At 37.1% G+C, this 14,222-nt stretch overlaps 1 protein-coding gene across 1 annotated transcript; it reads right to left on the bottom strand.

Annotated features, from left to right (window-relative positions):
• Positions 1-1,051: 1,051 nt before the first annotated feature.
• On the bottom strand, positions 1,052-13,655 carry LOC122718113 (palmitoyltransferase ZDHHC5-A). The gene is made up of 4 exons (XM_043942816.1): positions 13,559-13,655; positions 4,700-4,915; positions 3,797-4,086; positions 1,052-1,823 (listed from the first exon to the last, which is right to left on the bottom strand). Exons 1-4 carry the CDS (start codon positions 13,562-13,564, stop codon positions 1,529-1,531), a joined length of 807 nt encoding a protein of 268 aa, XP_043798751.1. The 5' UTR covers positions 13,565-13,655; the 3' UTR covers positions 1,052-1,528.
• Between the last annotated feature and the right edge of the window lie 567 nt (positions 13,656-14,222).

The raw sequence follows: 14,222 nt of genomic DNA, 5'->3' as shown, positions 1-14,222 counted from the left end.
ATATATATATATATTTACAATATATAGAATATATGTGTATACATTTCACGATTATCTCGTGTAAAGCGTCGACGGGTAAGGTTTGCAAAGAAATTTCATTTCCGGATTACACTTACAACGCAAAACAAATACCAAAAATATATATAGAAACTTTCCAAGCATGGTTTAATAAATGAAAACTCTTTGAGCAACGAGAACGTGGTAACGAACGTGAATGGGTTCTAACGTTCGATCGATGTAAAATACACGGGAAAAATAATTACGATTCGACAAACGTTTCCATGGTAACGTTATCACGTTTTCACGTTCGCGCGCGCAGCTTCAACTACCGAGACCATCGACGTTCGCCACGTCGAGGACGCGAAGGAATTCGGCCGCGATTATAAATATAATAATTATAATAATTATAAATATATATATATATATATATTATATCCGATCGTTTAAATATCGTCGGAGCGATTGTCGTGTCGGGATAGAAACGTGTAAAAGCACTTGAAGAGTCGTCGGATTTCCTGCCCGATTAAAAACGTGCATGTGTTTTTCTCTCGTACGGGGCGGAAGATTTTAATCGATTAAAGGAATTATCATATCGGTTGATGTTGAAGGGGCGAAGGGGGAGGAGGAAGGGGAGGATCGTTCATCCGTGAACAGAGGAATATTGTTATATAAAATCGATGCTTGTATTGTAATTGGAATTAGCTATCCTTCTACGATCTCTCTACGATTTAAATTAAACGAAAAATTCCTTTCTCGGATAAGCGAATAAATGTATATTTAATCGAGCATTAAACAACTGAAATGTTACGTTCGCCGTATTAGAGGCGTATTATACGATTCGTTTTAATGGTATTACGTAAAAAAAAAAAAAAAAAAAAAGAGTAAATATAAAATTTATAGCTATTCGATATTTCTCGAACGAACGTGTTTTATTATTCAAAAGAGAGAGAGAGAGAAAAAAACTATATTTTTTTCTTTTCTCTCTTTCTTTTTTTTTTTTTTTTTTTTTTTTTACGAAATGTAAATGTCATACATGGATTACATTTTTTCGTCCCGCATAAAAATACCGCGAGAGACGATTAATATTGAATTGTAATAATAACACGCTCGGTAAAAATGCTCGGTATCAAGATTTAGAAATTTCTTTCTTTCTTCACGATTTCACGATTCACCATCGAAACAATCCTCTTTCGAGGAGGATTCCCCTTTTCGATTCGTTTCAAGCTCGCACTTCTCTTACACTTATCTACTTATATATATATATATCCATCTTTCTAACTCATATTAACGTGTCACATCCTCTTCCAGAATCAGTTCCAAATCAAGGATCTCCTCGTCAGGTAGGGTTAGGCCACCCGCGAAGATCATCGTATGATAGATTCATCCTCGAGCTCGTGCATGCGTCGTCCGAGAAGGAAAACTCGGATCGAGGAGTTTCGACCGTTCAGTGGTCGAAGGCGTCGCCGGTGCCCGGCCGATCCAACTCCTGCGAGGAGTCGGCCGGCCGATCGGGCACCAGCAACCATCCTCACGTCCTCACGAACTTGTACACCACGCCGAACACGAGCACGCTGACCAATACCAACACCAGCGCGGTCACCACCTTGGCGAACGCGTTCAATCCGCTCTCCGTGTGCTGCTGGGGCCTCCTCGTGGGCACGCTCTGCTTCGAGGCCAGGCCCCGGGCAAGCGCGGGAAAGGCCAAGCTCTGGGTGAAGGTCAGCTTGTGGAGGGACTCCGATAGGGAGTAGGGACCCACGGAGCCGCGGGCTGCCGCCCTCAGGAGGGCGTATTCCAGGTCCAGGGCGTCGAACATGCTGTACCTGTCGGCCCAAGATACCCTTTTTTTCAATCCGAACGAAGTTTTCTGAACGAAGACTTGTTAAGAGTTCGTGTTGAGATGTATTTCGGTATTTTCAGATTCGAGTTTATGATATGGATAATAATGGACGCGATTCTATCTATGATTCTGCTTTGCGTGAATACGAGAAGAGGTATCTTCAGTGTGGAGGGTAATATGAACAGTGTATACGTATATATAAGGACAGCTCATTAGCTATTTGTAATTACTGCAGAGGTAACTGTAGAGAAATCGCTGGATGATCAAACGAAAACTTATATTATATATTATAATTTGTATCGTTTCAACTCGAGTACCCGACTCGAGAAGGACAAGTTAATTCGCTAAAATCGATGTTATCCAGCATTTCGTGGAATACGAATCGAATCTATTAAAATAAGATCCTTCCCTTTCTTGACCGAATTCGAATTATTTTCTGCTTCTGTGGCGCCATCCGAAACGGCGTTCTTTCGTTTTCAAGAAGAGCCGCGAGGGGCGCTCTAAGAGTTTCCATTCCCATGTGACAATTTCGAGCGATATGGCGTCACTGTTTAGGAAATCAACGGTTGAAGATCGGGAAAGAACGTTATATATTTTACGTGAAAAGCCGGAAATTTTAATTTGAAAGTTCGACGACGGTGAGTCGGAGGAATCGTTCGACGAGAAGAATCGGCAGAAAGACCATTATCTATCCGATTTTTGTTGAAACAATTGCGTAATCTTGTATCTGCTTTACGTATTAAAATCTTGAAAATCTTGGAAAAGAAACGGGGAACGAGAAAAGCGAGACGAATTCTCGAATTGATCCGGAATACGAAGGTTTCGCTTCGTTTGAAAGGTGAATTTCCGTGAAAGGAAACCGTTTGCCCCGGATCACCGGGATACCAGGGACGCGATTAATATCTCGAGATGCATAAATGAAAAAGGAGAGAGCGGTAAACCGGCACGTGTACGTGTGTGTGGTGTGTGTATGTGTGTATGTGCAGTGGCCGTATATATTTGCATGGTGCCAGGGTCGCGCCTTGACACGAGTCAAGATCGACGTCAGACCGTATCAGCCCGAGGGATTATTTCCAGAGTCCGTGGTAATTTCACGGATCGGGAACAGACACGTTTCAGGCCCCCTTCCCCTCTCCAATTTTCCTTTCATACAGGAAAATCTCGTGTGAAACGATCGTCGATATCCTCGTCTTATCCTGAGGAACGAGAACGTGAAAACAAATATACAGGTGAGTATGTGTAACGTGAAGTTGTGTGGAGAGGCGAATAAAAATTTTCCGTGACGGACGTGGAAGAAAAGTTTTATCGGGAACGTGCAAGATGTCGAAAAGGCCAATCTTGACCAATCGCCTACGTACAAGGCAAATTTCGAAAGTTGAAAATTGTTGAGAAAATAAATTTCATTTTCTAATATTTCTTTCTTTTTTTTTTTTTTTTCTTTTAATTTGCTTAGCATTTAAACTGTTTAAAGTGACAATCCTTTGCATCATTTCGTACGTAGGTAGATAGATTCGATTTGAATTATTTGAAACGTATGTTGAAGGCTGAACGTGGTGGGTGTGTATTTGGAAATTCGTGGATATTGCGGGATTACGTATATTAAAGTCAGCTGTATGTACATTTCGGACGAAGGGACACTCGTTATCTATCCCCTTGTATCTCGTTATTACCACGATGATAAAATTGAGAATGGCATTTAGCGTTTTCGAAACGTGAACGGTAACAAAAGCAACGTTAATTAACCTAAAAAAAAAAAGGATATTATCACGAACGTGTTTAATCTTCTCATTCGTGTCGTACCAATCCCATTTTTTATATATATATATATATATAAAGAAAATATATCTTTCTCCACGACAACGACACTTTTCGAGGAAGCACTTCGCTTTTCCTTGAAAAAAAAAAAAGAAACTATATCATATTTCTAAATTTCATATTTCGAGAACGAAATATCACCTGCTGCTACGTCTCCTGTCCTGCGAGTGCATCTGGGCGTTCGCGGAGCTGGGCATGGAGCGGAGGCTGCTGGTTGTCGAACTCGAAGGGCTGGGCGGGAGTGGGGGCTCCTCGTCGATGGACGTCCTGTCCGGTGTCGGTGGACTCTTAATCCCGGAATTGTGGTGATTGTGATGCAAATGGTGCAACTGAAGCCGAGCGTGGTCCGGATGGAGTAGGCTGGCGCGTCGCGATTGTTGAGGCGTGGCTGCTGGACTAGTGCTTGCCACGCCGCACGGCGAAGGCGATGCCTTTTTTTTTTTTCGAGAAAAAAAACGTACGTGCAAAATAATCATACGAGCCATTAATTTGAAATAAATGGAATTGTAGAAGTACAATTGAAAATTGTAGAATTAGAGATGGAATTTTTTTTTCTTTTTTGTATCGAAGTTTTAGGATTCGACGAGGAATTCCAAGAGTTTGAACATATTGTAGAGAATATGCGAACGTCTATGGCTTCGCGGGATTGTTGTTTGTCGGATTCTAGTCGATATTTTCAGTTGATATTGGATCATTGGAATCGATGAACCGTGAATTATTGAACTTTAAAAGTTCGCCTCGAAACCGTTATCGGGTTTCTCAACTTGATGGTTTATTAAATTTTAACTGTCTCCATCAAATTTTGAAATTCAATAGCCAACTTTACTTATCCCTATCATCTAATGGTGTCGTCGAATTTCGAAATTTCACCATCGATCCCGAAACTTTTTAAATTAAAATTACCAAAATTTTTCACCAACATCGTCGAGGCAAAATAAAATTCGTAGAATTAAAGGATACTCTCGATTCAATTTTATCATTATTTTATCACAATTGAAATGCATATATATATATATATTTAAAAATGTTTCTTCGTTACGTTACCTGTATGGACTCGATGCCGCTGTCGTTGACGTTCTCCTGGACATCCGGAAACACGAATGCCTGCGCCTGTCCATCGGCCTCGCCCCTTGGCGAATCGCTCGGCCATACTTGGAGCAGGGGAAGCCCGCCACGAGGCTCCGCGCGAACTTCCGTCACGACCTCGTTGCTCTGCTCGCCCGCGCTCAGGCACAATCGGCCCAGCTCTCTCAGTGGCTTCTGAAGGTACGGTTTAATATTACACATGTACATAATACACACTTCCTTCCTTCCTTTTTATAATAACCGATAATTATTAATAGATAGGATCGATAGGATTATGCAATTTTTACAACTCTTGTTATTGTTGTTGTTGTCGTGTGACGAAGATTATCAACGAAGGTTAATATTTAACGGCACGAAGTTGGCACGAGTGTTCGATTATCGAACATAGACGCGAGATTGATATAGCGTAAAATAGGATGTAGGATAAATAAAATAATAAATTATTATGAATAATTATGTTTCTTTTTTTTTTTTTTATTCTTTATGAAATATTAATTTCTATATTATATTTCCATCGATCAATCCTTCAATTTCGTTGCTAATCCTAGCTTTTATATATATATATATATATATTTAATTAGTTTGTTTCACGATCATGATGATTAAACGAGCAAACAAAGGAATAATCGAACGCGTTAAAGCAACGTAACGCGTGGTTCGTCGATATACATAGGTGCATTAATTGGATCAAAGGAGAATCACAATTTTATTACGTATTATATTACGTTTGCAATTAATTTTTTGTTCTTCTTATTATCGGAGAATATTATATTAACCGCATCGAAGGCATATACGAGACAGAGCACGCGAGCGTCTCCTCTGTTTCTGACATAACCGCTGATAACGAGCATTATGTCAGATGCACGTGTGTATAAACGCATTATGCAAACGTTGCGTCCGCGTCACGCGGTCCCGCTTGTCACCAGACTCGAAAACTCGTTACCGGAAATTTCATCGGATGAGAACGACGTTTCCCTCCATCGCGTCCTGTCATTCGATAAAAACGAATAAAATTATGATTCCAGAGGAGAAGTTATATTAACCGTAACAAACAAATGTCAAAGTTTATTATTCGTATGTGAAATAATAACGAGTGAGATTTTCATCGTGGAAAATCCTTCTCGCGAATCGGCTTATCGGCTTATGCGGCGGGTTTAAGCGCCTGTTTCCGGTTGTATTCTCGTTGTCCACCGCTCGAGTGACGAGTTTTAATCCAATCCTCGTGAAAATTCGAAATTGGCGAGCTTCGGACAAGCTAATTATTCATCGTTTCGACGAATGTTTATCGATGAAACTTGTTTACCTCCCTCGTGTCGAGATTAGCATCCACGTATACACGCGTTGATCCTCATCAACGAAATTATTCCAATTATTTTCCCTTTCTTCGATGCTCGAGGATTGATTGGGATTAAAATTAAAATCGAATCATTTCCATTTGTATTTTTAGTAATATTATAAATGTAATATATAAATTTAATAATATTAATATAAAGTAATATTAAATCAACTCGTGAGGGTTGAAATTTGGACGAATAAAGTGAAGTATCGTAGATTTCCTTTTTCGATGTTCGAGAATTGATTAATTAATTGAATATTAAAATTAAAATCGGATAATTTTTATTTTTTAAATAATATTAAATCAACTCGAGAGGGTTGAAATTTGAGCATTAAAAATTAAAAATTAAAAATTAAAATAATTTCCATTTTTTAAATAATATTAAATCAACTTGAGAGGGTTGAAATTTAGATGGTAAAGGTAAAGTAATAAGGTAAAGTAGATTTCCTTTTTCGATGCTCGAGAATTGATTAATTAATTGGAAATTAAAAATTGAAAATTAAAATAATTTCCATTTTTTAAATAATATTAAATCAACTTGAGAAGATTAAAAATTAAAATAATTAAAATAATTTCCATTTTTTAAATAATATTAAATCAACTCAAAAGGGTTGAAATTTGGACGAATAAGATAAGGTATCATAGATTTCTTTTTCGATGTTCGAGAATTGATTGAAATTAAAAATTAAAATAATTTCCATTTTTTAAATAATATTATAAATCAACTCGAAAGTTGGGCATTAAAAATTAAAAATTAAAATAATTAAAATAATTTCCATTCTTTAAATAATATTAAATTAATTCGAGTTGAAATTTGGGCGAATAAAGTATCATAGATTTCTTTTTCGATGCTCGAGAATTGATTAATTAATTCGATATAAAAATTAAAATCGGATAATTTTTATTTTTTAAATAATATTAAATCAACTCGAGTGGATTGAAAGTTGGGCATTAAAAATTAAAAATTAAAATAATTTCCATTTTTTAAATAATATTAAAACAACTCAAAAGGGTTGAAATTTGGGCGAATAAGGTAAGATAAAGTATCATAGATTTCTTTTTCGATGAATTGATTGAAATTAAAAATTAAAATGAAAATTAAAATAATTTCCATTTTTTAAATAATATTATAAATCAACTCGAGAGGGTTGAAAGTTGGGCATTAAAAATTAAAAATTAAAATAATTTCTATTTTTTAAATAATATTAAATCAACTTGAGAGGATTAAAATTTGGGCATTAAAAATTAAAAATTAAAATAATTAAAATAATTTCCATTCTTTAAATAATAATTAAATTAATTCGAGTTGAAATTTGGGCGAATAAGATATCATAGATTTCTTTTTCGATGCTCGAGAATTGATTAATTAATTCGATATAAGGATTAAAATCGGATAATTTTTATTTTTTAAATAATATTAAATCAATTCGAGTGGGTTGAAAGTTAAAAATTAAAAATTAAAATAATTTCTATTTTTTAAATAATATTAAATCAACTCGAGAGGGTTGAAAATTTGGGCAAATAAGATAAGATAAAGTATCGTAGATATGGAAACGGAGAAAACGGAGTTCCACGCGATCCACGTGTGTGTGTGTGTATGTATGTGTAAGTTTCCATCGATATTTGGTCTGTCGTTGGGAATGATCGTTACGTTTGATACGTTTATCGGCTATTCGCAAGGGAGAGGCTCGTGTATAAAAGTGTTATCGTATATTTTGTCAATTGTAATCGCGTGTAGCTTTTCGGTGATCTAACTGATTGCACGGTTGCACAGTTCGAAAGTTTCAAAATCTCACTGAAACGTGCAATCGTGGAAATATATAAATAAAAATGAAATTGCAAATTATATTATTATACCCAAGGAAAAATGAAAGGAATGATTTCGATCTACGTCATAGCTATGATAATAAATAAATAATAAAAGATGTGCAAAATTTGTACAACTCTTTTAACTCGCTCGTGTTAATAAATTAGTCAATAGATCGGCAACGTTGTAAAATTTTCAATGAGATAATTATCGAGGATATTTGATTTGAATTAAAAAAATTTCGAAACTCGAAGAACGAATCGCTTTCTTTCTCTTCGAGGAAATTTAAAGCCAAGATCGGAATAATATTAAACAACCTTCGACGTTTCTCGCTTCCAAGAATAACTTCAAAAGTGAATAGAAGAGGGGTATTATTTATCATAGAAAGTAGAGGAGGGGCGTGTTTCCGACAGATCATTATCGATCACAGATTAGTTTCTTGCAAACTTGATTTCCCTGATGAATCGCAAATGTTTGATCGGCCGACTATATATAATCCTGGGTGAAACTTTATTTGCTCCAGCACCAGAGAACAAATTAAACACTCGCTTAGATCAAACAATAGAGAGATCGAACATTTCATTCTCGTGTTCACAAATAAAGAGCCTCTTTAAAAACTTTCATTTTTCATTAATCTTTTTTAAAATTCCCAAAATTTTCACTCTCGATATCCATCTTCGTTAAAACTATAAATGAGATGGATATGTTTGTAAGATCGACGAAGATACAAGAGATTATCCCCAATACACATCGATGATGTTTCTCGAGGTATAGAACGATCGAATGTCTTCGACCACCACTCGATCGGATTTTCATTAAGGCGTATTTGCCATCAGAGAACCAAGCTCTCTCTGTAACACATTGTCGTTTCTTTGTGACACGATGACGCAGACGTTCGGCTCACGCGAGAATTGTCGGGAACAGTTTAATATTTATCACGGTGGAATAATAAAAGTGCAAAGTTCAAAGAAGCGACTCGTGCGCTTTGCCACGATCTCGATCCCCCGTTTTCTTCCAAATGGCGAGGGACCATCGAGGATACGCCTCGATTTCGAAGGATTTCCTTTGATGTATGCCGTTTCTCCCTTCCCCCCTCCTTTTTTTTCTCCGGTTAATTCTTATTGCCTCCAGTGCATCCTTTTTAATAATCCTGTCCTGCGTCGTCCATTCTTGTTGTTTCCTTTCGAAGAAATCATCGTAGAAGGGAAAAATTATTTTTTATCCGTCGCGTGGAAAATTTCTGATTCGAGGAACATTTTTAAAATTTTTAAAATTCGACACGTATCATCGTTGAAAGTTCTTTTTTTTTTTTTAATTTTCAAAGGGATAGAAGAGAGAGAGGGGAAAAAAGGGAAAAAATTGTTCGAGAGATCGTGGTGGCATTCTTCGAGTTCGCTGGACGATAAGCGATTCACAACTCGGCGCGATTCAAAGCGGCGACATTTTAATGAGATTATAATGTAAATTTATCGATGCATTTTTATCGTGTTCAGCGATTTGTTTCATGTAGAGAGTATAATTAGTCTGGCCTCGTGTAAAAAAAGCTTCTGGTCAAACGAAAGGCGATGCGAGAGTGGATCGATAGAGCGCGATCAGGAAGCTCCCTCGTGACGGATACTGGACACTTTTTCCCATTTTTTGTTTTCGTGGATCGCGGCGAAAAAGACATAGAAATGAATAAAAAAGAGAGAAAAAGAAATTGGGAACAAAGGAGGGAGACGAAAGAAAGCGGAGAGCGGAGTTATCTCTTCCGGAAGAGAAATTACGATGAAACGTTTCGAAACACCCCCCGTTTTCCAGAAGGTTGGTCGGATCCAAAGATTGTCTAAATTTTCACTGAAATTCCACGACCACCGAAACGTCGTTAAGAATAGCGGCTGTTGAAATTCGCGTTAAACATTTTATGGAGCGTTTTTATAATATCTATAAAACCTCGAAACCTTGAAGTATCTACTTAGTTTTTCTTTTCTTTCTTTCTTTCTTTCTTTCTTTCTTTCTTTCTTTTATGGGCTTTATAACCATTCACGTTTAATTTTTTGCAAGCTACGCGAGAACAAGGCTGTGTAGGCTGGAAATATGAATTTTATTATATACACGCACACACATATGCAGCACTAGCACAGCTCACGAGCTCGTAATCACATGATAGAAGTTCTTTCCATATTTTCGCACTGGAAGCAAACAGGAAACTGTAACTCGATTAACTCGTTTAAATATTTATCGAATCCTTTCAAAATTCATGGGACACCTTTCCGGCAATTAGTCCGAAGGCTCGTTGAATATTTTAACTCCTTATTATCATGCAAATGCAAACCCTTGGAATCTCTGGATCTACGAAATGGAGAAATTTTTTTTATTCGAATTAAAAAAAAAAAAAAGAAAAGAAAAATAACGCGATCGACAATGGAAATATTTAGAACCGGAGGAACGAGATATGTATGTACGGTTGTAACCGGTTTTTTAAAAAGAATTTCGTACGACGTATGTCGCACAAGTGTAACTCGTGGCCATAATTTGAACGAAAACCAGATGTGCGGATATCGCGCCCCATTATGAAATATTCTATTCTCCTTATGTATCTTTTCTTTCTTTCTTTCTTTTCAAGCGTTCACAACGAAATTTTTCTTCGATATATATATTTTTTTTTTTCAACGATCCGCGTAACTTAACACGAATACACGAGTGAATTGATACGAGAGAAATATATTTTTGCAATAAAACGTATTCACGAGAATTTTTCTTCGCGAAGCTATTCATTTTATTCTCTTTACCGCGCCATTGTATCAACGTGTGTATATATATATATATTTGTTGCTTTTATCTTTCGTTTCTGATTTAATGACGTTAAATGAAAGAAAGAATTATTTTCGAATTATTATTTTTTATCTTATATTATATATATATATTATATTATTATATTTCTGATGCGACGTTGAATATTACCAAGGAAAGGATCTATAATTTTATAGTAAATTAATTTCTTAAATTCGAGATCCCTGAGATTTAATTAATTCCTGTTCATTTTCATATTAAAAAAAAAAAATCTAAAAAATCAGCAACGCGTTCATTAGGAATTGAAAACCCGTGAAATTAATGAATTCGATCCCGATGGGAATATTGAAAAATTTGTCTGCATCTATCACCGAATATCATTTTCAGCTGCGTTATCATCGATCCAGCTTTAAGAAAGATTGCAATTAATTTAAAATTGCGGACGTAACGAATTTCGCTACACAGGATATTTCGAGGGAAAACTTTAACGGTCGTTTCAGATAAGAATCGTTTGTTCAACATGTTGTTACGAACTCTGTTGTTCGTAACGAATTTCATGTCCGGTTGAATAATGCAAATTAAACGGTCTTCACGACTACATATTTCTCTTCGCTTACAAAGTGGAGTAATTCATATACTGCGATCGCACTTCGTTTAATTTCACGTTTCGTTCGATGAAAATCAAGGAATTTTCATTAAAATTTCCAACTTTATTTAAATCCAAAAAACGATTATATACACGTTTCTAATTTTCTTTTCGAAATTTTCAATCTCACTCTTTTGATAAAATCGAGTGCCAAAATTTCAAAGCGTTATCAATCCTCGAAATATTACATTCCCCCCTCGAAATTACTTCGAACGAGGCTTACCTCGAAGCTCAAACACCCCGATACCTCCAAACTAATTACCATTTCCAACGAGAAGAAAAAAAAAAGGATCTAAGATTAGCAAATTATCCGTGGAAGGCGAAGGGTGGGGAAGTAATTCGCGCAATCCATTAAAAATTTGTGGAAAGCGGGTGGTTGGAGGGCGAGGCCATAATCGCGAATTGCGAGCAGACACACGGCCACGTTCGTGACCGTGACTGAGAGATGTTGGCACGTTCAGCCTTGACACGACACACGGTCGATGAAGAAATGGGGGGGAAGGAAAGGGTGTTGCTTTCCCTCCATATTAGATCCTTCTTCGGCTGGATAAATTTCGATTAATTTTTCAAATGCTAATACACGAGTTTTAACGAGACTTTTCACGACTTTTAACGTTACGACTTTGTCCTTTTTTTTTTTTATTAAAAGTTTCTTTCTTTCTTTCTTTCTTTCTTTTCTCAAAAAGAGTGAAATGAAATTTTCAACGGGCTAAACTTCTATTATTAATTCTGTCGCGTAAATGGCGATCAGAAAGTTTGTTATTATATTACAGGAAGGGGGTTGATACTAATAGAAAAGTTAGGGGTAACTAATTGACATGAATTAACTTTTTGCTCTTCGAATTTGTCCAGATTCGAAAATTTTTTTTTCGAATTTTCATCATTATAATTTCTTTCCTCCGATATGAAAATTATTTTTCGATTCAAACGACAACCCCTCTTCCACGATAAAAATATTTATCCGGAACGAGGGCAGATACGTTTGGAAAAAATAAAAAAAAAAAATTAATCAAAAGTGTCATTTACACTCTTACCCTCTCGTCATTGACGCCTGGCGGGTTTTGAAAAGGAACGCGAGGCATCGACGCGCTATTTCCCTCGTTTGTCGACGAGGGAAGGATCTCATTATAACCGCTGTTATATACCGGCTCCCCTTTTATTCATCAAATCCGTGTTCTGGCAAAATAATAAGGGGAAAGGAAGACCCTGTTCGAAAGGAATCTGAAATTTTCTCTTCGAGTAAGAGAAGTATATATAAAATACTTCTTCTAGAATTTTTCCCCGATAAACAGCAAATGTGAAGCTCGAAGTAGATCGAGTCGGGGAAGTGAAATTGATTAAATGATTTTTAAATTTAAAATATCGAGAATAGCTTTCTAAGGAACGGATTGTTTCATTCGAGTGAGAGATAAATATTCGTAAATTCGTGGTTAACGAAGGTTGGAATCGGGAACGAGGCAGGCAAACTCGGCCAAACTTTGGACAGAATTATTAACAATTTAATTATAGGGAGCCTCGTAACAAATACTTCCTTTGGACATTATCCGTCAAGAAAATCCGGGAGAAGACGTAAATTATATTCCGACTCTTTCAAAAATTAATCCGCTCCCTCTCGATTAAATTAGAAAGGAAAATCCACCCCTTTGTTCACCCTCGAATATATATTAGCTCGTGCTCGTAAATAATGCGGTTTTTCCACGAACTGAATTTAAAATACCGTAACAACACGCGCCAAAGAGGGGAAAACTGCTCATAAAAATTGCAAAAAAAAAAAAAGAGAAAAAAGAAAGAAAAAGGAAAAATACCAGTAATTTATGCGTTTATGGAAACGTTGAGATTATAAATGACCTGGGTCGTACCTTGTTATTCAACAACCATTCTTCAACTTAATTAATTAATTACCAACCAAAAAAGAATTTTTATTCTCCCATAAATCCCTCCCCTAAAAAGAATAACTTATACAAACTTCATTTCTCCAATATATATATATATACACATATAATTCGTATCTCTCCGTTGCCTTGTCGAAACGACACCCTCCTCCTCCCCCCAAGCCAACAACAACTTCACACCATTGCAAACCCTCCTCTCAATATATCATAATAATAAATCACCTTCCAATAACAAAAGCAACAATTCTACCCTCCCAGAGAACACATATATACAAATCGTTGCACCTCGAGAGTGTCCTCAAAAATTTCGTGGCAAGAAAAGCACCCTCCTGGGTTTTCAGACCCATGCGGATGGGTCACCCACCTGCATGGTTCGAAGAGCGGTCTCATGGCCAAAGTGGTCTCGTGTCTCGTGCCTCTCCCAGTTGCCTGTCCAGGGTATGAACCACCGCCAGGGGGGAGGGGTCTCTCTCCTCGGGGAAGTTCGGACCGCGACTGGGGTTCCCAGTCGCGAGGAGGACGGTCGAGGCGTGCGGCGTGCTCGGGGGGAGGGGGTAGCTACGCGTCGCCGGTGGGGATGGACGGATACGAGGACCGTGTGTATCTGCTCGTGGAGGGAGGGGAGGGGAGAGGAGAGGGGTCCAGCACTCGGTTGGACGAAGAGGAATCCTCCCTCCTCCTCCTTCTTTCGCGTGGACGATTCGCGCTCGATTACTCTCGAATTATCGTCGAATTATTATGATCGATGGGTATAGGGTCGGTGTGGGTTGATAATGTAGGGAGGGTGGTTTGTAAGGGAGGATTTTTGGGATTTATTGGGGTGGGATGTGAATTAGGGTCGGGATATTGTTTGGAAGGGTGTACAAATTGGATATGTTTGCTTATAGGGGAGTTTTATGAGAGTTGTTATTAGAAACTTTCCTTTTCTAATTTTTAAGTCTCTAGTGCTCCCTAGTTTCTTTAATTAATATATCGTTGAGCAAATCCTTAATTTCTCGTTTAATATAGAATTAAGATCGTTTCTATAT

This window comes from Apis laboriosa, unplaced genomic scaffold, assembly GCF_014066325.1.
Source record: "Apis laboriosa isolate Shangri-la unplaced genomic scaffold, ASM1406632v1 scaffold5_cov152, whole genome shotgun sequence".
Classification (NCBI taxonomy): domain Eukaryota; kingdom Metazoa; phylum Arthropoda; class Insecta; order Hymenoptera; family Apidae; genus Apis; species Apis laboriosa.
The sequence above is the reverse complement of the archived record's forward strand: the minus strand, read 5'-3'. Positions and strand labels throughout refer to the sequence as shown.